This window comes from Salmo salar, chromosome 26, assembly GCF_965601325.2.
Source record: "Salmo salar chromosome 26, fSalSal1, whole genome shotgun sequence".
NCBI classification, from domain to species: Eukaryota; Metazoa; Chordata; class Actinopteri; order Salmoniformes; family Salmonidae; genus Salmo; species Salmo salar.
Genome location: NC_138316.1, coordinates 50,293,674 through 50,321,604, shown reverse-complemented (window position 1 = coordinate 50,321,604; position 27,931 = coordinate 50,293,674). Strand labels below are relative to the sequence as shown.

Below are 27,931 nucleotides of genomic sequence, written 5' to 3'. Positions count from 1 at the left end.
TCATAATGTACTCTATATCACCTCATAATGCACTCTATATCACCTCATAATGTACTCTATATCACCTCATAATGTACTCTATATCACCTCATAATGTACTCTATATCGCCTCATAATGCACTCTATATCACCTCATAATGCACTCTATATATCGCCTCATAATGCACTCTATATATCGCCTCATAATGCACTCTATATATCGCCTCATAATGTACTCTATATATCGCCTCATAATGCACTCTATATCGCCTCATAATGCACTCTATATATCGCCTCATAATGCACTCTATATCGCCTCATAATGCACTCTATATCACCTCATAATGCACTCTATATCACCTCATAATGTACTCTATATATCGCCTCATAATGCACTCTATATCACCTCATAATGCACTCTATATATCGCCTCATAATGCACTCTATATCACCTCATAATGTACTCTATATCACCTCATAATGCACTCTATATCGCCTCATAATGCACTCTATATATCACCTCATAATGCACTCTATATCACCTCATAATGCACTCTATATATCGCCTCATAATGCACTCTATATCACCTCATAATGTACTCTATATCACCTCATAATGTACTCTATATCACCTCATAATGCACTCTATATCACCTCATAATGTACTCTATATCGCCTCATAATGTACTCTATATCACCTCATAATGTACTCTATATCACCTCATAATGTACTCTATATCACCTCATAATGTACTCTATATCACCTCATAATGTACTCTATATCACCTCATAATGCACTCTATATATCGCCTCATAATGCACTCTATATCACCTCATAATGCACTCTATATCACCTCATAATGCACTCTATATCACCTCATAATGCACTCTATATCACCTCATAATGTACTCTATATATCGCCTCATAATGTACTCTATATCACCTCATAATGTACTCTATATATCGCCTCATAATGCACTCTATATCACCTCATAATGTACTCTATATCGCCTCATAATGTACTCTATATCACCTCATAATGTACTCTATATCACCTCATAATGCTACTCTATATCACCTCATAATGCACTCTATATCACCTCATAATGTACTCTATATCACCTCATAATGCACTCTATATCACCTCATAATGCACTCTATATCACCTCATAATGTACTCTATATCACCTCATAATGCACTCTATATCGCCTCATAATGCACTCTATATCACCTCATAATGCACTCTATATCACCTCATAATGCACTCTATATCGCCTCATAATGCACTCTATATCACCTCATAATGTACTCTATATCACCTCATAATGTACTCTATATCACCTCATAATGCACTCTATATCGCCTCATAATGCACTCTATATCACCTCATAATGCACTCTATATCACCTCATAATGCACTCTATATCACCTCATAATGCACTCTATATCACCTCATAATGTCACTCTATATCATCGCCTCATAATGCACTCTATATCACCTCATAATGCACTCTATATCACCTCATAATGTACTCTATATCATCGCCTCATAATGTACTCTATATCGCCTCATAATGCACTCTATATATCGCCTCATAATGCACTCTATATCACCTCATAATGCACTCTATATCACCTCATAATGCACTCTATATCACCTCATAATGCACTCTATATCACCTCATAATGCACTCTATATCACCTCATAATGCACTCTATATCACCTCATAATGTACTCTATATCACCTCATAATGTACTCTATATCACCTCATAATGCACTCTATATCACCTCATAATGCACTCTATATCACCTCATAATGCACTCTATATCACCTCATAATGCACTCTATATATCGCCTCATAATGCACTCTATATCACCTCATAATGTACTCTATATCACCTCATAATGTACTCTATATCGCCTCATAATGCACTCTATATCACCTCATAATGTACTCTATATCACCTCATAATGTACTCTATATCACCTCATAATGTACTCTATATCACCTCATAATGTACTCTATATCACCTCATAATGTACTCTATATCACCTCATAATGTACTCTATATCACCTCATAATGTACTCTATATCACCTCATAATGTACTCTATATCGCCTCATAATGTACTCTATATCACCTCATAATGTACTCTATATCACCTCATAATGTACTCTATATCACCTCATAATGTACTCTATATATCGCCTCATAATGTACTCTATATCACCTCATAATGACTCTATATCACCTCATAATGTACTCTATATATCGCCTCATAATGTACTCTATATCGCCTCATAATGTACTCTATATCACCTCATAATGTACTCTATATATCGCCTCATAATGTACTCTATATCACCTCATAATGTACTCTATATCACCTCATAATGTACTCTATATCACCTCATAATGCACTCTATATCACCTCATAATGCACTCTATATCACCTCATAATGCACTCTATATCACCTCATAATGCACTCTATATCACCTCATAATGCACTCTATATCACCTCATAATGCACTCTATATCACCTCATAATGCACTCTATATCACCTCATAATGCACTCTATATCACCTCATAATGCACTCTATATCACCTCATAATGTACTCTATATCACCTCATAATGCACTCTATATCACCTCATAATGCACTCTATATCACCTCATAATGCACTCTGTATCACCTCATAATGTACGCTATATCACCTCATAATGCACTCTATATCACCTCATAATGCACTCTATATCACCTCATAATGCACGCTATATCACCTCATAATGCACTCTATATCACCTCATAATGCACTCTATATCGCCTCATAATGCACTCTATATCGCCTCATAATGCACTCTATATCACCTCATAATGCACTCTATATCACCTCATAATGCACTCTATATCGCCTCATAATGCACGCTATATCGCCTCATAATGCACTCTATATCGCCTCATAATGCACTCTATATCACCTCATAATGCACTCTATATCACCTCATAATGCACTCTATATCACCTCATAATGCACTCTATATCACCTCATAATGCACTCTATATCACCTCATAATGCACTCTATATATCACCTCATAATGCACTCTATATCACCTCATAATGCACTCTATATATCACCTCATAATGCACTCTATATCACCTCATAATGTACTCTATATCACCTCATAATGCACTCTATATCACCTCATAATGCACTCTATATCACCTCATAATGCACTCTATATCACCTCATAATGCACTCTATATCACCTCATAATGTACTCTATATCGCCTCATAATGCACTCTATATCACCTCATAATGCACTCTATATCGCCTCATAATGCACTCTATATCACCTCATAATGCACTCTATATCACCTCATAATGCACTCTATATCACCTCATAATGTACTCTATATCACCTCATAATGCACTCTATATCACCTCATAATGCACTCTATATCACCTCATAATGCACTCTATATCGCTTCTTCTTCTTCTTATTATCCTTTCTTTCTTTTTATTTCATTCTTTCTTTCTTCTCCTTTTTCTTTCTTTTTCTCAGGCTTTTTCTTATTAATATTTTTTTCTTCTTTGTCTTCTTCTCTGTGAATTAACTGGCTCGCAATCTGACTAACTGATCCATACATCTGTCCCCAGGGTGAGGAGGAGGATGAGAACCTTCCTATCCAGGAGGTGTCGTTTGACCCGGAGAAGACTCAGTGTTGTGTGGTGGAGAATGGCCAGGGTCTGACCCACGGCAGCGGGGGGAAGGGATATGGACTGGCCTCTACCGGCATCTCCTCTGGGTGCTACCAGTGGAAGGTACAGTACATCTCCTCTGGGTGCTCCCAGTGGCATGTGAAAACACGCCTACTGTCCCGTTTCTAACGTTTGAGGGGAAATGGCATGTGAAAACACGCCTACTGTCCCGTTGCTAATGTTTGAGGTGAAATGGCATGTGAAAACACGCCTACTGTCCCATTGCTAATGTTTGAGGGGAAATGGCATGTGAAAACACGCCTACTGTCCCGTTGCTAATTTTTGAGGGGAAATGGCATGTGAAAACACGCCTACAGTCCCGTTGCTAACGTTTGAGGGGAAATGGCATGTGAAAACACGCCTACTGTCCCGTTGCTAATGTTTGAGGGGAAATGGCATGTGAAAACACGCCTACTGTCTTGTTACTAACGTTTGAGGGGAAATGGCATGTGAAAACAGGCCTACTGTCCCGTTACTAATGTTTGAGGGGAAATGGCATGTGAAAACACGCCTACAGTCCCGTTGCTAATGTTTGAAGTGAAATGGAATGTGAAAACACGCCTACTGTCCCGTTGCTAATGTTTGAGGGGAAATGGCATGTGAAAACACGCCTACTGTCTTGTTACTAACGTTTGAGGTGAAATGGCATGTGAAAACACGCCTAGTGTCCCTTTGCTAACGTTTGAGGGGAAATGGCATGTGAAAACACGCCTACTGTCCCGTTGCTAATGTTTGAGGGGAAATGGCATGTGAAAACACGCCTACTGTCCCGTTGCTAATGTTTGAGGGGAAATGGCATGTGAAAACACGCCTACTGTCCCGTTGCTAATGTTTGAGGGGAAATGGCATGTGAAAACACGCCTACTGTCCCGTTGCTAATGTTTGAAGTGAAATGGCATGTGAAAACACGCCTACTGTCCCGTTGCTAATGTTTGAGGGGAAATGGCATGTGAAAACACGCCTACTGTCCCGTTGCTAATGTTTGAGGGGAAATTGCATGTGAAAACACGCCTACTGTCCCGTTGCTAACGTTTGAGGGGAAATGGCATGTGAAAACACGCCTACTGTCCCGTTGCTAACGTTTGAGGGGAAATGGCATGTGAAAACACGCCTACTGTCCCGTTACTAACGTTTGAGGGGAATGGCATGTGAAAACACGCCTACAGTCCCGTTGCTAATGTTTGAGGGGAAATGGCATGTGAAAACACGCCTACTGTCCCGTTGCTAACGTTTGAGGGGAAATGGCATGTGAAAACACGCCTACTGTCCCGTTGCTAATGTTTGAGGGGAAATGGCATGTGAAAACACGCCTACAGTCCCGTTGCTAACGTTTGAGGGGAAATGGCATGTGAAAACACGCCTACTGTCCCGTTGCTAACGTTTGAGGGGAAATGGCATGTGAAAACACGCCTACTGTCCCGTTGCTAACGTTTGAGGGGAAATGGCATGTGAAAACACGCCTACTGTCCCGTTGCTAACGTTTGAGGGGAAATGGCATGTGAAAACACGCCTACTGTCCCGTTGCTAATGTTTGAGGGGAAATGGCATGTGTCAGCCGTCAGAAGAGCATACGTCCTGCTTGTCATCCAGCCTCTGGGGTGTGTGTGTGTGTGTGTGTGTGTGTGTGTGTGTGTGTGTGTGTGTGTGTGTGTGTGTGTGTGTGTCAGTCACCAGATCTCAACCCAATTGAACACTTATGGGAGATTCTGGAGTGGAGCCTGAGACAGTGTTTTCCACCATCAACAAAACACCAAATGATGGCGTTTCTTGTGGAAGACTGGTGTCACATCCCTCCAATAGAGTTCCAGACACTTGTAGAATCTATGACAAGGTGTATTGAAGCCGTTCTGACTGGTGGAGACCCAACGCCCCATTAACACACTTAATGTTGGTGTTTCCTGTATTTTAGCAGTTACCTGTAGCCGCTGCGTCTTCATTAATGAGCTTCCGTGCTGCTGCCCCACGTCCCTTATGTAATGTGTTTCCTGTATCTCATAACATTGTGTCTGTTTGTTTGTACCTGTAGTTCTACATCGTGAAGGAGAACCGTGGGAACGAGGGGACGTGTGTCGGGGTGTCTCGTTGGCCTGTCCATGACTTCAACCACCGCACCACGTCAGACATGTGGCTGTACCGAGCCTACAGCGGGAACCTGTACCACAACGGAGAGCAGACCCTCACCCTCTCCTCCTTCACCCAGGGAGACTACATCACCTGTGTGATGGACATGGAGGCGCGCACCATCTCCTTCGGGAAGAACGGAGAGGTCAGAAAATAAAGCTACTGTCTGTTGGCCTTTTCCCTCTCAGTTCTGAGATGCTTTTCACCGTGACTGGCCCTTTGAGCCGGACTATAAACACCATAAACTCTTCCCAAAACAATTAAAACCCCATGGTGTCTGATGACAAGTCATTACAGTCTCCTCACAGAGAGAGATGTATAGATGATAGATAGAGGGAGGGAGGGAGGGATGATAGATGGAGGGAGGGATGTATGGAGGGAGGGAGGGAGGGATGTATAGATGGAGGGAGGGAGGGAGGGAGGGAGGGAGGGAGGGAGGGAGGGAGGGAGGGATCAATATCTATCAGCAGGGTCCCCTCAATGACTGACAGTTTACAGTCTAAAACCTAGAGACACCAGAGTGCCCCCCCCCCTCTAGAGACACCAGAGTGCCCCCCCCCCTCTAGAGACACAGAGTGCCCCCCCCCCCCTAGAGACACCAGAGTGCCCCCCCCCTCTAGAGACACCAGAGTGCCCCCCCCCCCCCTCTAGAGACACCAGAGTGCCCCCCCCCTCTAGAGACACCAGAGTGCCCCCCCCCCTCTAGAGACACCAGGGTGCCCCCCCCCCTCTAGAGACACCAGAGTGCCCCCCCCCTCTAGAGACACCAGAGTGCCCCCCCCCCTCTAGAGACACCAGGGTGCCCCCCCCCCTCTAGAGACACCAGAGTGCCCCCCCCCCCCCTCTAGAGACACCAGAGTGCCCCCCCCCCCTCTAGAGACACCAGAGTGCCCCCCCCCTCTAGAGACACCAGAGTGCCCCCCCCCCCCTAGAGACACCAGAGTGCCCCCCCCCCCTAGAGACACCAGAGTGCCCCCCCCCCTCTAGAGACACCAGAGTGCCCCCCCCCCTCTAGAGACACCAGAGTGCCCCCCCCCCCTAGAGACACCAGAGTGCCCCCCCCCCCCCTCTAGAGACACCAGAGTGCCCCCCCCCCCTAGAGACACCAGGGTGCCCCCCCCCCTCTAGAGACACCAGAGTGCCCCCCCCCCTCTAGAGACACCAGAGTGCCCCCCCCCCCCTAGAGACACCAGAGTGCCCCCCCCCCCTCTAGAGACACCAGAGTGCCCCCCCCCCTCTAGAGACACCAGAGTGCCCCCCCCCCTCTAGAGACACCAGAGTGCCCCCCCCCCCCTCTAGAGACACCAGAGTGCCCCCCCCCCCCTAGAGACACCAGAGTGCCCCCCCCCCCTAGAGACACCAGAGTGCCCCCCCCCCTCTAGAGACACCAGATTGCCCCCCCCCCCCTCTAGAGTCCCTGATGTTTCAGACAGTCTCTGCTATGTTTACAGAAGCCTGTTATTGTTTTCCACAGGAGCCCAAGTTAGCCTTCGAGGACGTGGACGCCACAGAGCTCTACCCCTGTGTCATGTTCTACAGCAGTAACCCTGGAGAGAAGGTAAGACAACGCTGAACCTAGTTGAATCTAGAACCTAGTTAAACATACAACCTAGTTAAACCTAGAACCTAGTTAAACCTAGTTAAACCTAGAACCCAGTTAAACATACAACCTAGTTAAACCTAGAACCTAGTTAAACCTAGTTAAACCTAGAACCTAGTTAAACCTAGTTAAACCTAGAACCTAGTTAAACCTAGAACCTAGTTAAACATTGAACCTAGTTAAACATAGAACCTAGTTAAACCTAGAACCTAGTTAAACCTAGTTAAACCTAGAACCTAGTTAAACCTAGTTAAACCTAGAACCTAGTTAAACATTGAACCTAGTTAAACCTAGAACCTAGTTAAACATTGAACCTAGTTAAACATAGAACCTAGTTAAACATTGAACCTAGTTAAACATTGAACCTAGTTAAACATAGAACCTAGTTAAACCTAGTTAAACCTAGTTAAACATTGAACCTAGTTAAACCTAGAACCTAGTTAAACATTGAACCTAGTTAAACATTGAACCTAGTTAAACATAGAACCTAGTTAAACCTAGAACCTAGTTAAACCTAGAACCTAGTTAAACCTAGTTAAACATTGAACCTAGTTAAACATTGAACCTAGTTAAACCTAGAACCTAGTTAAACATTGAACCTAGTTAAACATTGAACCTAGTTAAACATAGAACCTAGTTAAACCTAGAACCTAGTTAAACCAGGTTCTAGGTTTAACTAGGTTCTACAAGCCAAGCATCACACAGTTGTTCTTCCTAAATTCCCTTTCACCCTCTGTGTCTCTTTCACTCCATTGTGTTCCGACCTCTCCCTCTACACACGCGTGCTGAGTGTGCACACGAGCCCGTTAGGCCGACACATATAAAGGACTATAAAAACATATCTGACGAATTACACACGCTACATTCCCTGACGAATGACGAATGACAAATTACACATGCTACATTCCCTGACGAATGACGAATGACAAATTACACACGCTACATTCCCTGACGAATGACGAATGACAAATTACACATGCTACATTCCCTGACGAATGACGAATTACACATGCTACATTCCCTGACGAATGACGAATGACAAATTACACACGCTACATTCCCTGACGAATGACGAATGACAAATTACACATGCTACATTCCCTGACGAATGACGAATGACAAATTACACATGCTACATTCCCTGACGAATGACGAATGACAAATTACACACGCTACATTCCCTGACGAATGACGAATGACAAATTACACACGCTACATTCCCTGACGAATGACGAATGACAAATTACACATGCTACATTCCCTGACGAATGACGAATGACAAATTACACACGCTACATTCTCTGACGAATGACGAATGACAAATTACACATGCTACATTCCCTGACGAATGACGAATGACAAATTACACATGCTACATTCCCTGACGAATGACGAATGACAAATTACACATGCTACATTCCCTGATGAATGACAAATTACACATGCTACATTCCCTGACGAATGACAAATTACACATGCTACATTCCCTGATGAATGACGAATGACAAATTACACATGCTACATTCTCTGACGAATGACGAATGACAAATTACACACGCTACATTCCCTGACGAATGACGAATGACAAATTACACATGCTACATTCCCTGACGAATGACGAATGACAAATTACACATGCTACATTCCCTGATGAATGACGAATGACAAATTACACATGCTACATTCCCTGACGAATGACGAATGACAAATTACACATGCTACATTCTCTGACGAATGACAAATTACACATGCTACATTCCCTGACGAATGACGAATGACAAATTACACATGCTACATTCCCTGATGAATGACGAATGACAAATTACACATGCTACATTCCCTGACGAATGACAAATGGAAGTAGGAAAATATGTGTTCCAACAACGAGCTGCAGTTCTGGAATAATTGCGTCCCGTCTATTTTCAGCTTTTGCTACTTTGGGAACTGCTTGTGCGCCCCCGAGTGGCGCAGCGGCCTGGTACGATTCCGGGCTGTATCACAACCGGCCGTGATTGAGAGTCCCATAGGGTGTGGCGCACAATTGGCCCGGCGTCGTCCAGGTTAGGGTTTGGCCTAACCCACCTAAACATAGACACGTTAGTTAGCCTAGCCTATAACCCACCTAAACATAGACAGGTTAGTTAGCCTAGCCTATAACCCACCTAAACATAGACAAGTTAGTTAGCCTAGCCTGTAACCCACCTAAACATAGACAAGTTAGTTAGCCTAGCCTGTAACCCACCTAAACATAGACAAGTTCCCCAGTGAAAATACGTCAAAACATTAGTAAGCCTGGGGCCTTCTCACCAAACAGATGCTGTGGTCTTGATTCATCACCTTGCACTGTTCCATGTGGAATTATTCATCCATTTAGAAAATTACAAAGAACATCCTGAATAAACTAAATCCAACATCTGTTTATCAAAAAGAAGACCGCTTTTGGTTTGTAACCTTGAATTTTTGATTTTTTTTTCAACTGGCCAAATTGCAGCTTTCTTTCTGTCTCCAGGTAAAGATCTGTCTCACTGCTCCCTAACTCTCTGTTCCAGGTAAAGATCTGTGTCTCACTGCTCCCTAACTCTCTGTTCCAGGTAAAGATCTGTCTCACTGCTCCCTAACTCTCTGTTCCAGGTAAAGATCTGTCTCACTGCTCCCTAACTCTCTGTTCCAGGTAAAGATCTGTGTCTCACTGCTCCCTAACTCTCTGTTCCAGGTAAAGATCTGTCTCACTGCTCCCTAACTCTCTGTTCCAGGTAAAGATCTGTCTCACTGCTCCCTAACTCTCTGTTCCAGGTAAAGATCTGTGTCTCACTGCTCCCTAACTCTCTGTTCCAGGTAAAGATCTGTCTCACTGCTCCCTAACTCTCTGTTCCAGGTAAAGATCTGTCTCACTGCTCCCTAACTCTGTTCCAGGTAAAGATCTGTGTCTCACTGCTCCCTAACTCTCTGTTCCAGGTAAAGATCTGTCTCACTGCTCCCTAACTCTCTGTTCCAGGTAAAGATATGTGTCTCACTGCTCCCTAACTCTCTGTTCCAGGTAAAGATCTGTGTCTCACTGCTCCCTAACTCTGTTCCAGGTAAAGATCTGTCTCACTGCTCCCTAACTCTCTGTTCCAGGTAAAGATATGTGTCTCACTGCTCCCTAACTCTCTGTTCCAGGTAAAGATCTGTGTCTCACTGCTCCCTAACTCTCTGCTCCAGGTAAAGATCTGTGTCTCACTGCTCCCTAACTCGCTGTTCCAGGTAAAGATCTGTCTCACTGCTCCCTAACTCTCTGTTCCAGGTAAAGATCTGTCTCACTGCTCCCTAACTCTCTGTTCCAGGTAAAGATCTGTCTCACTGCTCCCTAACTCTCTGTTCCAGGTAAAGATATGTGATATGCAGATGCGGGGTACCCCTCGTGACCTCCTGCCTGGTGATCCTATCTGCAGCCCTGTGGCCACAGTCCTGGCTGAGGCCACCACACAGCTCATCAGGATCCTGCACCGCACGGACCACTGGACACACTGCATCAACAAGATCATGATGGAGAGGTTACACAAAATCAAACCCTGCTTCAGAGACTCAAACAACGCTACTGGAGGAGGAGGTGAGGGGAGAGGAGAGGGGGGAGAGGAGGAGAGGAGAGGAGGGGAGGGGAGGAGAGGAGAGGGGAGGAGGGGAGGAGAAGAGAGGAGGGGAGGAGGGGAGAGGAGGAGAGGAGAGGGGGTAGAGGAGAGGGGAGGAGAGGAGGAGGAGGGGGGGAAGAGAGGAGAGGGGGGAGAGGACATTAGAGAAGGGAGGTTGAGGAGAGGAGGTGAGAGGACATTAGAGAAGGGAGATTGAGGAGAGGAGAGGACATTAGAGAAGGGAGATTTAGGAGAGGAGAGGAGGTGAGAGGACATTAGAGAAGGGAGGTTGAGGAGGTGAGAGGACATTAGAGAAGGGAGATTTAGGAGAGGAGAGGAGGTGAGAGGACATTAGAGAAGGGAGGTTGAGGAGGTGAGAGGACATTAGAGAAGGGAGATTTAGGAGAGGAGAGGAGGTGAGAGGACATTAGAGAAGGGAGGTTGAGGAGGTGAGAGGACATTAGAGAAGGGAGATTTAGGAGAGGAGAGGAGGTGAGAGGACATTAGAGAAGGGAGGTTGAGGAGGTGAGAGGACATTAGAGAAGGGAGGTTGAGGAGAGATTTGTACTTCACTGTCTGCTTTGTGTCATGTCACCAAGGCAGTTTAAAGTACAGTAGACCAACAGAGCTCCTGTAGTAGGTGTTCCATCTGGTTCTGGAACACCTTGTTAATGCATGGATAAAGTTAGGGCTTGTGTTGTCATTGGATAAAGTTAGGGCTTGTGTTGTCATTGGATAAAGTTAGGGCTTGTGTTGTCATTGGATAAAGTTAGGGCTTGTGTTGTCATTGGATAAAGTTAGGGCTTGTGTTGTCATTGGATAAAGTTAGGGCTTGTGTTGTCATTGGATAAAGTTAGGGCTTGTGTTGTCATTGGATAAAGTTAGGGCTTGTGTTGTCATTGGATAAAGTTAGGGCTTGTGTTGTCATTGGATAAAGTTAGGGCTTGTGTTGTCATTGGATAAAGTTAGGGCTTGTGTTGTCATTGGATAAAGTTAGGGCTTGTGTTGTCATTGGATAAAGTTAGGGCTTGTGTTGTCATTGGATAAAGTTAGGGCTTGTGTTGTCATTGGATAAAGTTAGGGCTTGTGTTGTTCATTGGATAAAGTTAGGGCTTGTGTTGTCATTGGATAAAGTTAGGGCTTGTGTTGTCATTGGATAAAGTTAGGGCTTGTGTTGTCATTGGATAAAGTTAGGGCTTGTGTTGTCATTGGATAAAGTTAGGGCTTGTGTTGTCATTGGATAAAGTTAGGGCTTGTGTTGTCATTGGATAAGTTAGGGCTTGTGTTGTCATTGGATAAAGTTAGGGCTTGTGTTGTCATTGGATAAAGTTAGGGCTTGTGTTGTCATTGGATAAAGTTAGGGCTTGTGTTGTCATTGGATAAAGTTAGGGCTTGTGTTGTCATTGGATAAAGTTAGGGCTTGTGTTGTCATTGGATAAAGTTAGGGCTTGTGTTGTCATTGGATACAGTTAGGGCTTGTGTTGTCATTGGATACAGTTAGGGCTTGTGTTGTCATTGGATAAAGTTAGGGCTTGTGTTGTCATTGGATAAAGTTAGGGCTTGTGTTGTCATTGGATACAGTTAGGGCTTGTGTTGTCATTGGATACAGTTAGGGCTTGTGTTGTCATTGGATAAAGTTAGGGCTTGTGTTGTCATTGGATAAGTTAGGGCTTGTGTTGTCATTGGATAAAGTTAGGGCTTGTGTTGCTCATTGGATAAAGTTAGGGCTTGTGTTGTCATTGGATACAGTTAGGGCTTGTGTTGCTCATTGGATAAAGTTAGGGCTTGTGTTGTCATTGGATAAAGTTAGGGCTTGTGTTGTCATTGGATAAAGTTAGGGCTTGTGTTGTCATTGGATACAGTTAGGGCTTGTGTTGTCATTGGATACAGTTAGGGCTTGTGTTGTTTCATTTGAATTTCCTGACTTTTCCACATGTTGACCAGCCTGATTAAATCATAATTTCTGTGAGTTAATATTAAAAGTCCCACAGTCAACACCATCACATGTACAGTAACACATCATATGACACATCAGGTCAGAGGTTAAAGAAGAGTCGTTCGGTGCAGAGCAGAGAGGAGCATGATGCCCAGAGGGACACGTCCAGGGACCCCCAGAGAGGGGAGGAGGAGAGGGGCCGGCCGGGACACGGGAGCCGCCAGGGGCATGGAGGCCTGGGGGATCTCTCTGACCACCACCTCAGGACCCTCTGTACAGAGGTCTGTATATCTGAGGTTTTGTTGTGATTATCAGTCTTTATTAGCCTGGGTACCATTCTGTTTTTGATATTATTACACAATGTTTTTGGCATGAGTGTGGAATGTTAGCACAAACATACTGGTACCCAGGCTAATAGTTTAACCTCTCTAGGGTATGTGGGACGAAATCGTCCCACCTAGTCAACAGCCAGTGGAATCGAGTGGCGCGATATTCAAATACCTTAGAAATGCTATTACTTCAATTCCTGAAACATATGACTATTTTACACCATTTTAAAGACAAGACTCTCCTTTATCTAACCACATTGTCCGATTTCAAAAAGGCTTTACAACGAAAGCAAAACAGATTATGTCAGGAGAGTACCCAGCCAGAAATAATCACACACCCATTTTTCAAGCTAGCATATAATGTCACATAAACCCAAACCACAGCTAAATGCAGCACTAACCTTTGATGATCTTCATCAGATGACAATCCTAGGACATTATGTTATACAATACATGCATGTTTTGTTCAATCAAGTTCATATTTATATCAAAAACCAGCTTTTTACATTAGCATGTGACGTTCAGAACTAGCAAACATACCGAAAACGTCCGGTGAATTTACTAAATTACTCATGATAAACGTTCACAAAAAACATAACAATTATTTAAAGAATTATAGATACAGAACACCTTTATGGAATCGAGGTGTCAGATTTTAAAATAGCTTTTCGGCAAAAGCACATTTTGCAATATTCTGAGTAGATAGCTCGCCATCACGGGCTAGCTAATTTGACACCCACCAAGTTTGGCGTTCACTAAACTCAGAATTACTATAAGAAAAATTGGATTACCTTTGCTGTTCTTCGTCAGAATGCACTCCCAGGACTTCTACTTCATCCACAAATGTTGTTTTGGTTCAAAATAATCCATAGTTATGTTCAAATATCCTGTTTTGTTCTTGCGTTCAAGACACTATCCGAACGGTGACGCGCGGACGCGTATCGTGACAAAAAAATTCAAAATATTCCATTACCGTACTTCGAAGCATGTCAAACGCCGTTTAAAATCAATTTTTATGCGATTTTTCTCGTAAAATAGCGATAATATTCCGACCGGGAGACGTCTTTTTCGTTCAAAGACTGAAAATGTAAAATGGACTCTTCACGTGCACAAGCGCACGCGCGCACCCGTCTCATTGTTCTCAGATCGACCACTATCCAAATGCGCTACTGTTTTTCAGCCAGGGGCCGCAAAGTCATCATTCAACGTTCTGCCGCCTTCTGAGAGCCTATGGGAGCCGTAGGAAGTGTGACGTTACAGCAGAGATCCTCTATTTTCAATAAAGAGGGTATAGAAGGCCAAGAAATGGTCAGAGAGGGTACTTCCTGTACAGAATCTTCTCAGGTTTTGGCCTGCCATATGAGTTCTGTTATACTCACAGACACCATTCAAACAGTTTTAGAAACTTTAGGGTTTTTCTATCCAAATCAAACAATTATATGCATATTCTAGTTTTTGGGCAGTAGTAATAACCAGATTAAATCGGGTACGTTTTTTTATCCGGATGTGGAAATACTGCCCCCTACCCTAGAGAGGTTAAAATGTATTTGCAAGAAACACTTGACAACACCTTGACACACCATGACACACCACACCATGACACACCGCACCTTGACACACCGCACCTTGACACACCACGACACACCGCACCATGACACACCGCACCATGACACACCACACCTTGACACACCATGACACACCGCACCTTGACACACCGCACCTTGACACACCACACCTTGACACACCGCACCTTGACACACCACACCTTGACACACCATGACACACCGCACCTTGACACACCACACCTGACACACCTTGACACACCACACCTTGACACACCACACCTTGACACACCACACCTTGACACACCGCACCTTGACACACCGCACCATGACACACCGCACCATGACACACCGCACCTTGACACACCTTGACACACCGCACCTTGACACACCGCACCTTGACACACCGCACCTTGACACACCACACCTTGACACACCACACCTTGACACCACACCTTGACACACCGCACCTTGACACACCGCACCATGACACACCGCACCATGACACACCGCACCATGACACACCGCACCATGACACACCACACCTTGACACACCACACCTTGACACCACCACGACACACCACACCTTGACACACCACACCTTTACACCACCACGACACACCGCACCATGACACACCGCACCATGACACACCGCACCATGACACACCACACCTTGACACACCGCACCTTGACACCACCACGACACACCACACCTTGACACACCACACCATGACACACCACGACACACCACACCTTGACACACCACACCTTGACACACCACACCATGACACACCACACCACGACACACCACACCATGACACACCACACCATGACACACCACGACACACCACACCTTGACACACCACACCTTGACACACCGCACCTTGACACACCGCACCTTGACACCACCACGACACACCACACCTTGACACACCACACCATGACACACCACAACTTGACACACCGCACCTTGACACACCGCACCTTGACACACCACACCTTGACACACCATGACACACCATGACACACCATGACACACCACACCTTGACACACCGCACCTTGACACACCACACCTTGACACACCATGACACACCACACCTTGACACACCGCACCATGACACACCGCACCTTGACACACCACACCTTGACACACCACACCATGACACACCACGACACACCACACCTTGACACACCACACCATGACACACCACGACACACCACACCTTGACACACCACACCTTGACACACCGCACCATGTAACATCAGGATATTTATATTGATACAGTTACTATCTGTGTAATTTCCGTGTAATATTTCTCAGTAGCCCGTTGCTCATTGTGAAGTGGAGCAGCAGTTGCTGTTTCAGAGGTCGCTGTCTGTTCTGAAGGCGTTTCATGTTGAACTCTTAGGTGTGGCCTGTGCTGGCGGTGATGGGGGGTGCAGACGCAGGGCTGCGTGTTGGGGGGCGCTGTGTGCACAAACAGACCGGTCGTCATGCTACTCTACTGGGCGTGGTGAAGGAGGGGAGCACCTCAGCCAAGGTGCAGTGGGACGAGGCTGAGATCACCATCAGGTATTAACATTATAGTTGACCCTGAAGGTCTTGGTAGCCTGGTCTCAGATCTGTTTGTGCTCTCTTGTCTAATGGAATTCTCTTGGCTTGACAATGGCAAGGGAAATGGGTAAGAGCAGAATCTGATCTGAGACCAGGCTAAGGTATTGATAGAAACTGATCTAATTATAGTATAATCGTTTCACCAACAATTATGGACAATAACCATGATCCTCCCCCCCTCAACAATAACCATGATCCCCCCCTCAACAATAACCATGATCCCCCCTCAACAATAACCATGATCCCCCCTCAACAATAACCATGATCCCCCCTCAACAATAACCATGACCCCCCCCCTCAACAATAACCATGATCCCCCCCTCAACAATAACCATGATCCCCCCCCTCAACAATAACCATGATCCCCCCTCAACAATAACCATGATCCCCCCCCCTCAACAATAACCATGATCCCCCCCTCAACAATAACCATGATCCCCCCCCTCAACAATAACCATGATCCCCCCTCAACAATAACCATGATCCCCCCTCAACAATAACCATGATCCCCCCTCAACAATAACCATGATCCCCCCTCAACAATAACCATGACACCCCCCTCAACAATAACCATGATCCCCCCTCAACAATAACCATGATCCCCCCTCAACAATAACCATGATCCTCCCCCCTCAACAATAACCATGATCCCCCCCCTCAACAATAACCATGATCCCCCCTCAACAATAACCATGATCCCCCCCTCAACAATAACCATGATCCCCCCCCTCAACAATAACCATGATCCCCCTCAACAATAACCATGATCCCCCTCAACAATAACCATGATCCCCCCCCTCAACAATAACCATGATCCCCCCTCAACAATAACCATGATCCCCCCCTCAACAATAACCATGATCCTCCCCCCTCAACAATAACCATGATCCCCCCCCTCAACAATAACCATGATCCCCCCTCAACAATAACCATGATCCCCCCCCTCAACAATAACCATGATCCCCCCCCTCAACAATAACCATGATCCCCCCCCTCAACAATAACCATGATCCCCCCCCTCAACAATAACCATGATCCCCCTCAACAATAACCATGATCCCCCTCAACAATAACCATGATCCCCCTCAACAATAACCGTCACAATCGTCTTAATACATTCATTTCAGGAGAAGGAGGATTCAGCTTTATATCCAAGGAGATTTAGCTGAATAGGTACCCTGGCTGATAGATAGTATCTACACTGGCTGATAGTTTCTACACTGGCTGATACTATTTATCAGCCAGTGTAGATACTATCTACACGGTCTGTTAGTATCTATCAGCCAGTGTAGATACTAACAGACCGTGTAGATACTATTTATCAGCCAGTGTAGATACTATCAGCCAGGGTAGATACTATCTAACAGACAGTGTAGATACTATTTATCAGCCAGTGTAGATACTATCAGCCAGGGTAGATACTATCTAACAGACCGTGTAGATACTATTTATCAGCCAGTGTAGATACTATCAGCCAGGGTAGATACTATCTAACAGACAGTGTAGATACTATTTATCAGCCAGTGTAGATACTATCTATCTACACTGTCTGTTAGATAGTATCTACCCTGGCTGATAGTATCTACACTGGCTGATAGATAGTATCTATCTACACTGGCTGATAGTATCTACACTGGCTGATAGTATCTACACTGGCTGATAGTATCTACACTGGCTGTTTGATAGTATCTACACTGGCTGTTTGATAGTATCTACACTGGCTGATAGATAGTATCTACCCTGGCTGATAGATAATATCTACACTGGCTGATAGATAGTATCTACACTGGCTGATAGTGTCTACACTGGCTGATAGTATCTACACTGTCTGTTTGATAGTATCTACACTGGCTGCACTGACTGTATTGACTGGCTATGTTCTCATAAATATGCTGTAAAACTCAATCACTTAGCCCTGTTTCAGTACTTTCCTCCATAACTACCCACCCCATGCTTCTAACCACCCTCATCCACTACCATTAATACCTCCTATATAGTCATCCATTATCCTCCCAATGACGTATCCACCATCATCCATATCCCGTACATAACCTATTGACTCATCCATTGACTGGTCCCTTCTCTGCATGGTACCATTGTGTATCGCCAGCCCTCCTCCACCCATCCACCTAGCCTGGTCCCAGATCTGTTTATGCAAGGCAAACTCCTTCGGTGTCATTGTCAAGCCAAACATTGACGTGACAATTCCATAAGGAGATGGCAAGAGAGTAGAAACAGACTGGCACCCAGGGCAGACTACCATCCATCCCCCAGACTACCATCCATCCATCCCCCAGACTACCATCCCCCAGACTACCATCCATCCATCCCCCAGACTACCATCCATCCATCCCCCAGACTACCATCCATCCATCACCGACTACCATCCATCCCTCCCCCAGACTACCATCCATCCATCACCGACTACCATCCATCCATCACCGACTACCGTCCCTCCCTCCCCCAGACTACCATCCATCCATCCCCCAGACTACCATCCATCCATCCCCCAGACTACCATCCATCCATCACCGACTACCGTCCCTCCCTCCCCCAGACTACCATCCCTCCCCCAGACTACCATCCATCCATCCCTCCCCCAGACTACCATCCATCCCTCCCCAGACTACCATCCATCCCTCCCCCAGACTACCATCCATCCCTCCCCCAAACTACCATCCATCTCTCCCCCAGACTACCATCCATCCCTCCCCCAGACTACCATCCATCCCTCCCCCAGACTACCTCCATCCCCCAGACTACCATCCATCCCTCCCCCAGACTACCATCCATCCCTCCCCCAGACTACCATCCCTCCCTCCCCCAGACTACCATCCATCCCTCCCCCAGACTACCTCCATCCCCCAGACTACCATCCCTCCCTCCCCCAGACTACCATCCCTCCCTCCCCAGACTACCATCCCTCCCTCCCCCAGACTACCATCCCTCCCCCAGACTACCATCCATCCCTCCCCCAGACTACCTCCATCCCCCAGACTACCATCCATCCCTCCCCAGACTACCATCCCTCCCTCCCCACACTACCATCCATCCCTCCCCCAGACTACCATCCCTCCCTCCCCCAGACTACCATCCCTCCCTCCCCCAGACTACCATCCCTCCCTCCCCCAGACTACCATCCCTCCCCCACACTACCATCCATCCCTCCCTCAGACTACCATCCCTCCCTCCCCCAGACTACATCCATCCCTCCCCCAGACTACCATCCCTCCCTCCCTCAGACTACCATCCCTCCCTCCCCCAGACTACCATCCATCCCTCCCCACACTACCATCCATCCCTCCCCCAGACTACCATCCCTCCCTCCCCCAGACTACCATCCCTCCCCCACACTACCATCCATCCCTCCCCCAGACTACCATGCCTCCCTCCCCCAGACTACCATCCATCCCTCCCCACACTACCATCCATCCCTCCCCCAGACTACCATCCCTCCCTCCCCCAGACTACCATCCATCCCTCCCCAGACTACCATCCATCCCTCCCCAGACTACCATCCCTCCCTCCCCCAGACTACCATCCCTCCCTCCCCCAGACTACCATCCCTCCCTCCCCCACACTACCATCCATCCCTCCCCCAGACTACCATCCCTCCCTCCCCCAGACTACCATCCATCCCTCCCCACACTACCATCCATCCCTCCCCCAGACTACCATCCCTCCCTCCCCCAGACTCTGCCCCTCCCTCCCCCAGACTACCATCCATCCCTCCCCCAGACTACCGTCCATCCCTCCCCCAGACTACCGTCCCTCCCTCCCCCAGACTACCGTCCCTCCCTCCCCCAGACTACCTCCATCCCCCAGACTACCTCCATCCCCCAGACTACCATCCCTCCCTCCCCCAGACTACCATCCCTCCCTCCCCCAGACTACCATCCCTCCCTCCCCCACACTACCATCCATCCCTCCCCCAGACTACCATCCCTCCCTCCCCCAGACTACCATCCATCCCTCCCCACACTACCATCCATCCCTCCCCCAGACTACCATCCCTCCCTCCCCCACACTACCATCCATCCCTCCCCCAGACTACCATCCCTCCCTCCCCCAGACTACCATCCCTCCCTCCCCCAGACTACCATCCCTCCCTCCCCCAGACTACCATCCCTCCCTCCCCCAGACTACCATCCATCCCTCCCCCAGACTACCATCCCTCCCTCCCCCACACTACCATCCATCCCTCCCCCAGACTACCATCCATCCCTCCCCCAGACTACCGTCCCTCCCTCCCCCAGACTACCGTCCCTCCCTCCCCCAGACTACCATCCATCCCTCCCCCAGACTACCATCCCTCCCTCCCCCACACTACCATCCATCCCTCCCCCAGACTACCATCCCTCCCTCCCCCAGACTACCATCCATCCCTCCCCACACTACCATCCATCCCTCCCCCAGACTACCATCCATCCCTCCCCCAGACTACCATCCCTCCCTCCCCCAGACTACCATCCCTCCCTCCCCCAGACTACCATCCCTCCCTCCCCCAGACTACCATCCCTCCCTCCCCCAGACTACCATCCCTCCCTCCCCCACACTACCATCCATCCCTCCCCCAGACTACCATCCCTCCCTCCCCCAGACTACCATCCATCCCTCCCCACACTACCATCCATCCCTCCCCACACTACCATCCATCCCTCCCCCAGACTACCATCCCTCCCTCCCCCAGACTACCATCCCTCCCTCCCCCAGACTACCATCCCTCCCTCCCCCACACTACCATCCCTCCCTCCCCCAGACTACCGTCCCTCCCTCCCCCACACTACCATCCCTCCCTCCCCCAGACTACCGTCCCTCCCTCCCCCAGACTACCGTCCCTCCCTCCCCCAGACTACCATCCCCCCCCCCAGCTCCGCCCCCCCCCCCAGCTCCGCCCTCCCCCCCCAGACTACCATCCATCCATCCCTCCCCCAGACTACCATCCCCTCCCCCCCCAGACTACCATCCCTCCCTCCCCCAGACTACCGTCCCTCCCTCCCCCAGACTACCGTCCCTCCCTCCCCCAGACTACCATCCATCCATCCCTCCCCCAGACTACCATCCATCCATCCCTCCCCCAGACTACCATCCCTCCCCAGCCATCCCTCCCTCCCCCAGACTACCCTCCCTCCCTCCCCCAGACTACCATCCCTCCACAGCCGTCCATCCATCCCCCGCCATCCATCCATCCCCCAGCCAGCCATCCATCCATCCCCCACACTACCATCCATCCCCCATCCATCCTCCACTCCTCTACCATGTCTTGCATTCTTCCTCTCTTCCTCTCCTTCTTTCCCTTACTCTGTGTTTCCTTGTGTTCCTCCACTTCTGGTTCTTCATTAAAGCTTCCCAACTTTCTGGTCGCCTAGTGACACTCCCCTGTACAACCTGGAGCCCTGCGAGCCGCTGCCCTTTGACGTGGCACGCTTCCGAGGCCTCACCGCTTCCCTACTCCTCGACCTCACCTATCTCACCTCCATCCACGAGGACGCTGGGAAGCTGAGCGCCCGGCGCCACGAGAAGAGACACCGTAGCAACGGAGGTCACGATACAACGACGACGACCGCCACGACAAACGACGACATCAACAACAAACCGAGTGACACAGAGCAGAGCCACCAACACAGGGTCTCCCCAGACCCCAAAGACACAACAACAACGGGGACCGTCACCACGACGACAACCTCTGATCTGAGAGTGTCACACAGCCTGGACGAGGTCAAAGCCCACTCGGTGCCCAACTCCAAATCAGAGAGCGAGATCTCCTCCTGCGCCTTGGACACCCAACACCAGGGTGGAGGAGGACCAGAGACCCTCTCCCCTGCTCCTCAGACCCCCCAGGAGGGTAACAGGAGGAAGGGCCATGAGGGCCGGGGCCATGATGGCTCTCCCTCCTCAGGGGCCAGTCAGTCTGAGATCCATGCGGTGCAGCTGTCCTACCTCTACCTGGGGGCCATGAAGGCCCTCAGCACCCTGCTCTCCTGCTCCAAGTATGTTGAGCTGCTGCTCATACCCAAGGTTAGTAATCTTTCATCAGGGATGTGGGTTCGAATCCCGCAGTGCTCTCACATCATATTGTACCTCTCCGAGAAATGCGCAAAATGTCTCTGGCCCCAAGTATACTGTAAATGTGTTTAGTCAATCAAAGTGTCTGCTAACGGCCCACTCTGTAATAGGTCCAGGTTCAATCAAAATGTCTGCTAACGGCCCACTCTGTAATAGGTCCAGGTTCAGCCGGAGCCTGCTCCCAGTGGACACAATGCAGACCTGAACGCCGGGTCCACCCCTAGTGGCGCAGCGCCCTCACCCGTGTGCCAGGAGGAAGTTGAGATGAGGGCGGCACTGCAGTTCCTGATGCGTCACATGGTCAAGCGGGCCGTGATGAGGTCACCCATCAAGCGGGCGTTGGGATTGGCCGATTTGGAGAGGACTCAGGCCATGATCTATAAATTGGTGGTCAGCGGGCTGCTGGACGAACACTGCAGTGGGGGCAAGGCCAGACCTGGTGAGTAACACTGAGAAAAATAACATGTTGTTTGTTAGGGAAGGCTTTTCCATCTCTGGCCCTGGACTGGGGTCTTCCTGGGGTATTCCTGGGGTATTCCTGGGGCCTTCCCGGGGTCTTCCTGGGGCCTTCCTGGGGTCTTCCTGGGGCCTTCCTGTGGTCTAAACATATATTAATGTGGTTGACTACACATCCAGGATTACAAGCTAGCGAGCTAGTTACCTTGAAGGCTTCTCAGACGATCTGATGTTGTAACGTGTCAAGAAATATAAAGAGAAAAAAACTCTGTGCTAAACCTGTTTTAACCCTGTTCTAACTCTGTTCACTGTTCTAACCCTGTTCACTGTTCTAACTCTGTTCACTGTTCTAACTCTGTTCTCTGTTGTAACCCTGTTGTAACTCTGTTGTAACTCTGTTGTAACCCTGTTGAATCCCTGTTGTAACTATGTTGTAACTCTGTTGTAACCCTGTTGAATCCCTGTTGTAACCCTGTTAAATCCCTGTTGTAACCCTGTTGTAACCCTGTTGTAACCCTGTTGTAACTCTGTTGTAACTCTGTTGAATCCCTGTTGAATCCCTGTTGTATCCCTGCTGTAACTATGTTGAATCCCTGTTGAATCCCTGTTGTATCTCTGTTGTAACTATGTTGAATCCCTGTTGAATCCCTGTTGTAACTCTGTTGTAACTCTGTTGTAACTCTGTATCCCTGTTGTAACTCTGTTGTATCCCTGTTGAATCCCTGTTGAATCTCTGTTGTAACTCTGTTGTAACTCTGTTGTAACTCTGTTGAATCCCTGTTGTAACTCTGTTGTAACTCTGTTGTATCCCTGTTGTAACTCTGTTGTAACTCTGTTGTAACTCTGTATCCCTGTTGTATCCCTGTTGAATCCCTGTTGTAACTCTGTTGTAACTCTGTTGTAACTCTGTTGTATCCCTGTTGAATCCCTGTTGAATCTCTGTTGTAACCCTGTTGTAACTCTGTAACTCTGTTGTAACTCTGTTGTAACTCTGTTGTATCCCTGTTGTAACTCTGTTGTAACTCTGTTGTAACTCTGTATCCCTGTTGTATCCCTGTTGAATCCCTGTTGTAACTCTGTTGTAACTCTGTTGTAACTCTGTTGTATCCCTGTTGTATCCCTGTTGAATCCCTGTTGAATCTCTGTTGTAACCCTGTTGTAACTCTGTAACTCTGTTGTAACTCTGTTGTATCCCTGTTGTATCCCTGTTCAATCTCTGTTGTAACTCTGTTGTAACTCTGTTGTATCCCTGTTGAATCCCTGTTGTAACTCTGTTGAATCCCTGTTGTATCCCTGTTGTAACTCTGTTGAATCCCTGTTGTAACTCTGTTGAATCCCTGTTGTAACTCTGTTGGAACTCTGTTGTAACTCTGTTGTAACCCTGTTGAATCCCTGTTGTAACTCTGTTCTAACCCTGTTGTAACTCTGTTCTAACCCTGTTGTAACTCTGTTGTAACTCTGTTGTATCCCTGTTGTAACTCTGTTGAATCCCTGTTGTAACTCTGTTGTAACTCTGTTGTAACTCTGTTGTAACCCTGTTGAATCCCTGTTGTAACTCTGTTGAATCCCTGTTGTATCCCTGTTGTAACTCTGTTGAATCCCTGTTGAATCCCTGTTGTAACTCTGTTGTATCCCTGTTGAATCCCTGTTGTAACTCTGTTGTATCCCTGTTGAATCCCTGTTGTAACTCTGTTGTAACTCTGTTGTAACTCTGTTGTATCCCTGTTGTATCCCTGTTGAATCCCTGTTGAATCTCTGTTGTAACTCTGTTGTATCCCTGTAGAATCCCTGTTGTAACTCTGTTGTATCCCTGTTGAATCCCTGTTGAAACTCTGTTGTATCCCTGTTGTATCCCTGTTGAATCCCTGTTGTAACTCTGTTGTATCCCTGTTGTATCCCTGTTGTATCCCTGTTTAATCCCTGTTGAATCCCTGTTGTAACTCTGTTGTAACTCTGTTGTAACTCTGTTGTAACCCTGTTGAATCCCTGTTGTATCCCTGTTGTAACTCTGTTGTAACTCTGTTGAATCCCTGTTGAATCCCTGTTGAATCCCTGTTGTAACTCTGTTGTAACTCTGTTGAATCCCTGTTGTAACTCTGTTGTATCCCTGTTGAATCCCTGTTGTAACTCTGTTGTATCCCTGTTGAATCCCTGTTGAATGCCTGTTGTAACTCTGTTGTAACTCTGTTGTAACTCTGTCGTAACTCTGTTGTATCCCTGTTGTATCCCTGTTGTAACCCTGTTGAATCTCTGTTGTAACCCTGTTGTAACTCTGTTCTAACCCTGTTGTAACTCTGTTGTAACTCTGTTGTAACTCTGTTGTATCCCTGTTGTATCCCTGTTGTATCCCTGTTGTAACCCTGTTGAATCTCTGTTGTAACCCTGTTGTAACTCTGTTCTAACCCTGTTGTAACTCTGTTCTAACCCTGTTGTAACTCTGTTGTATCCCTGTTGTAACTCTGTTGTAACTCTGTTGTAACTCTGTTGTAACTCTGTTGTAACCCTGTTGTAACTCTGTTGTAACTCTGTTGTAACCCTGTTGTAACTCTGTTGTAACCCCTGTTGTAACTCTGTTGTAACCCTGTTGTAACTCTGTTGTAACCCCTGTTGTAACTCTGTTGTAACCCCTGTTGTAACTCTGTTGTAACCCTGTTGTAACCCTGTTGTAACTCTGTAACTCTGTTGTAACTCTGTACTAAGTGTGTGTGGTCTCTCTCCCGGTGTGTTAGCTGACCCAGAGTGTGAGGAGGGTGCGCAGGGAGAGCAGCAGGCCCAGACCCCCATCACCACCAGCCCCTCTGCCTCCAGCACCACCTCCTTCATGAGCTCCTCTCTGGAGGACACTACCACAGCCACAACACCTGTTACTGACACAGAGACTGTCCCTGCCTCAGAGTCCCCTGGGGTCATGCCTCTTAGCCTGCTCAGGTATATAGAACCTCTCTCTATATATATATATATATATATATATATATATATATACATATACACACACACACACACACACACTGTGAATACCTTTTAAAGTCAAGGCTTTTATTACAATGCCTCGTCTTTACAGGCAAATGTTCTCAAGCTACCCGACCACCACTCTGCTGCCAACGCGTCGTGCCCAGACGCCCCCGGTGTCTTCTCTCCCCACGTCTCCCTCTGATGAGGTGGGCCGGAGACAGAGCCTCTCCTCCCCCGAGACCCAGACGTCCAGACCAGCCAACAGGACAGGGACATGTATGTATTACACACCAAGCACCTCCCCCAGTCCTGTATGTGATGGTAACATCCTCCCCAGTCCTGTATGTGATGGTAACATCCTCCCCAGTCCTGTATGTGATGGTAACATCCTCCCCAGTCCTGTATGTGATGGTAACATCCTCCCCAGTCCTGTATGTGATGGTAACATCCTCCCCAGTCCTGTATGTGATGGTAACATCCTCCCCCAGTCCTGTATGTGATGGTAACATCCTCCCCAGTCCTGTATGTGATGGTAACATCCTCCCCAGTCCTGTATGTGATGGTAACATCCTCCCCAGTCCTGTATGTGATGGTAACATCCTCCCCCAGTCCTGTATGTGATGGTAACATCCTCCCCAGTCCTGTATGTCTCTGTATGTGATGGTAACATCCTCCCCAGTCCTGTATGTGATGGTAACATCCTCCCCAGTCCTGTATGTGATGGTAACATCCTCCCCAGTCCTGTTTGTCTCTGTATGTGATGGTAACATCCTGTTTGTCTGTATGTGATGGTAACATCCTGTTTGTCTGTATGTGATGGTAACTTCCTGTCCTGTAATTGTTGTCCTCTCCAGCCCTGTCGGACCCCAGCAGCAGACTGTCCACCTCCCCTCCCCCCCCGGCCATCGCTGTGCCCCTCCTGGAGATGGGCTTCTCTCTGAGGCAGATCACCAAGGCTCTGGAGGCTACAGGGACAGGTACAGACTCCACTATATACTACCTCATACCAAGACTACAGGTACAGACTCCACTATATACTACCTCATACCAAGACTACAGGTACAGACTCCACTATATACTACCTCATACCAAGACTACAGGTACAGACTCCACTATATACTACCTCATACCAAGACTACAGATACAGACTCCACTATACACTACCTCATACCAAGACTTCAGGTACAGACTCTACTATACACTACCTCATACAAAGACTACAGGTACAGACTCCACTATACACTACCTCATACCAAGACTACAGATACAGACTCCACTATACACTACCTCATACCAAGACTTCAGGTACAGACTCTACTATACACTACCTCATACCAAGACTACAGGTACAGACTCCACTATATACTACCTCATACCAAGACTACAGGTACAGACTCCACTATATACTACCTCATACCAAGACTACAGATACAGACTCCACTATACACTACCTCATACCAAGACTACAGGTACAGACTCCACTATATACTACCTCATACCAAGACTACAGGTACAGACTCCACTATATACTACCTCATACCAAGACTACAGGTACAGACTCCACTATACACTACCTCATACCAAGACTACAGGTACAGACTCCACTATATACTACCTCATACCAAGACTACAGGTACAGACTCCACTATACACTACCTCATACCAAGACTACAGGTACAGACTCCACTATACACTACCTCATACCAAGACTACAGATACAGACTCCACTATACACTACCTCATACCAAGACTACAGGTACAGACTCCACTATATACTACCTCATACCAAGACTACAGGTACAGACTCCACTATATACTACCTCATACCAAGACTACAGGTACAGACTCCACTATACACTACCTCATACCAAGACTACAGGTACAGACTCCACTATACACTACCTCATACCAAGACTACAGGTACAGACTCCACTA

General features: G+C 47.3%; 1 protein-coding gene across 16 annotated transcripts in view; it reads left to right on the top strand.

Annotated features, from left to right (window-relative positions):
• Positions 1–27,931, top strand: part of LOC106595038 (putative E3 ubiquitin-protein ligase HERC1) — a 242,358-nt gene that overhangs the window by 101,804 nt on the left and 112,623 nt on the right. For 15 of the 16 annotated variants that reach the window (XM_082969826.1, XM_082969831.1, XM_082969827.1 and 12 more), the window contains 11 exons: positions 3,649–3,813; positions 5,777–6,016; positions 7,346–7,429; positions 10,835–11,060; positions 13,115–13,296; positions 16,317–16,480; positions 21,868–22,540; positions 22,745–23,027; positions 25,774–25,972; positions 26,106–26,272; positions 26,851–26,973. In XM_082969826.1, coding sequence (XP_082825952.1) covers positions 3,649–3,813; positions 5,777–6,016; positions 7,346–7,429; positions 10,835–11,060; positions 13,115–13,296; positions 16,317–16,480; positions 21,868–22,540; positions 22,745–23,027; positions 25,774–25,972; positions 26,106–26,272; positions 26,851–26,973 — 2,506 coding nt within the window. The remainder of the gene's footprint in view (positions 1–3,648; positions 3,814–5,776; positions 6,017–7,345; positions 7,430–10,834; positions 11,061–13,114; positions 13,297–16,316; positions 16,481–21,867; positions 22,541–22,744; positions 23,028–25,773; positions 25,973–26,105; positions 26,273–26,850; positions 26,974–27,931) is intronic. The other variant, XM_082969834.1, reaches the window with a different exon arrangement.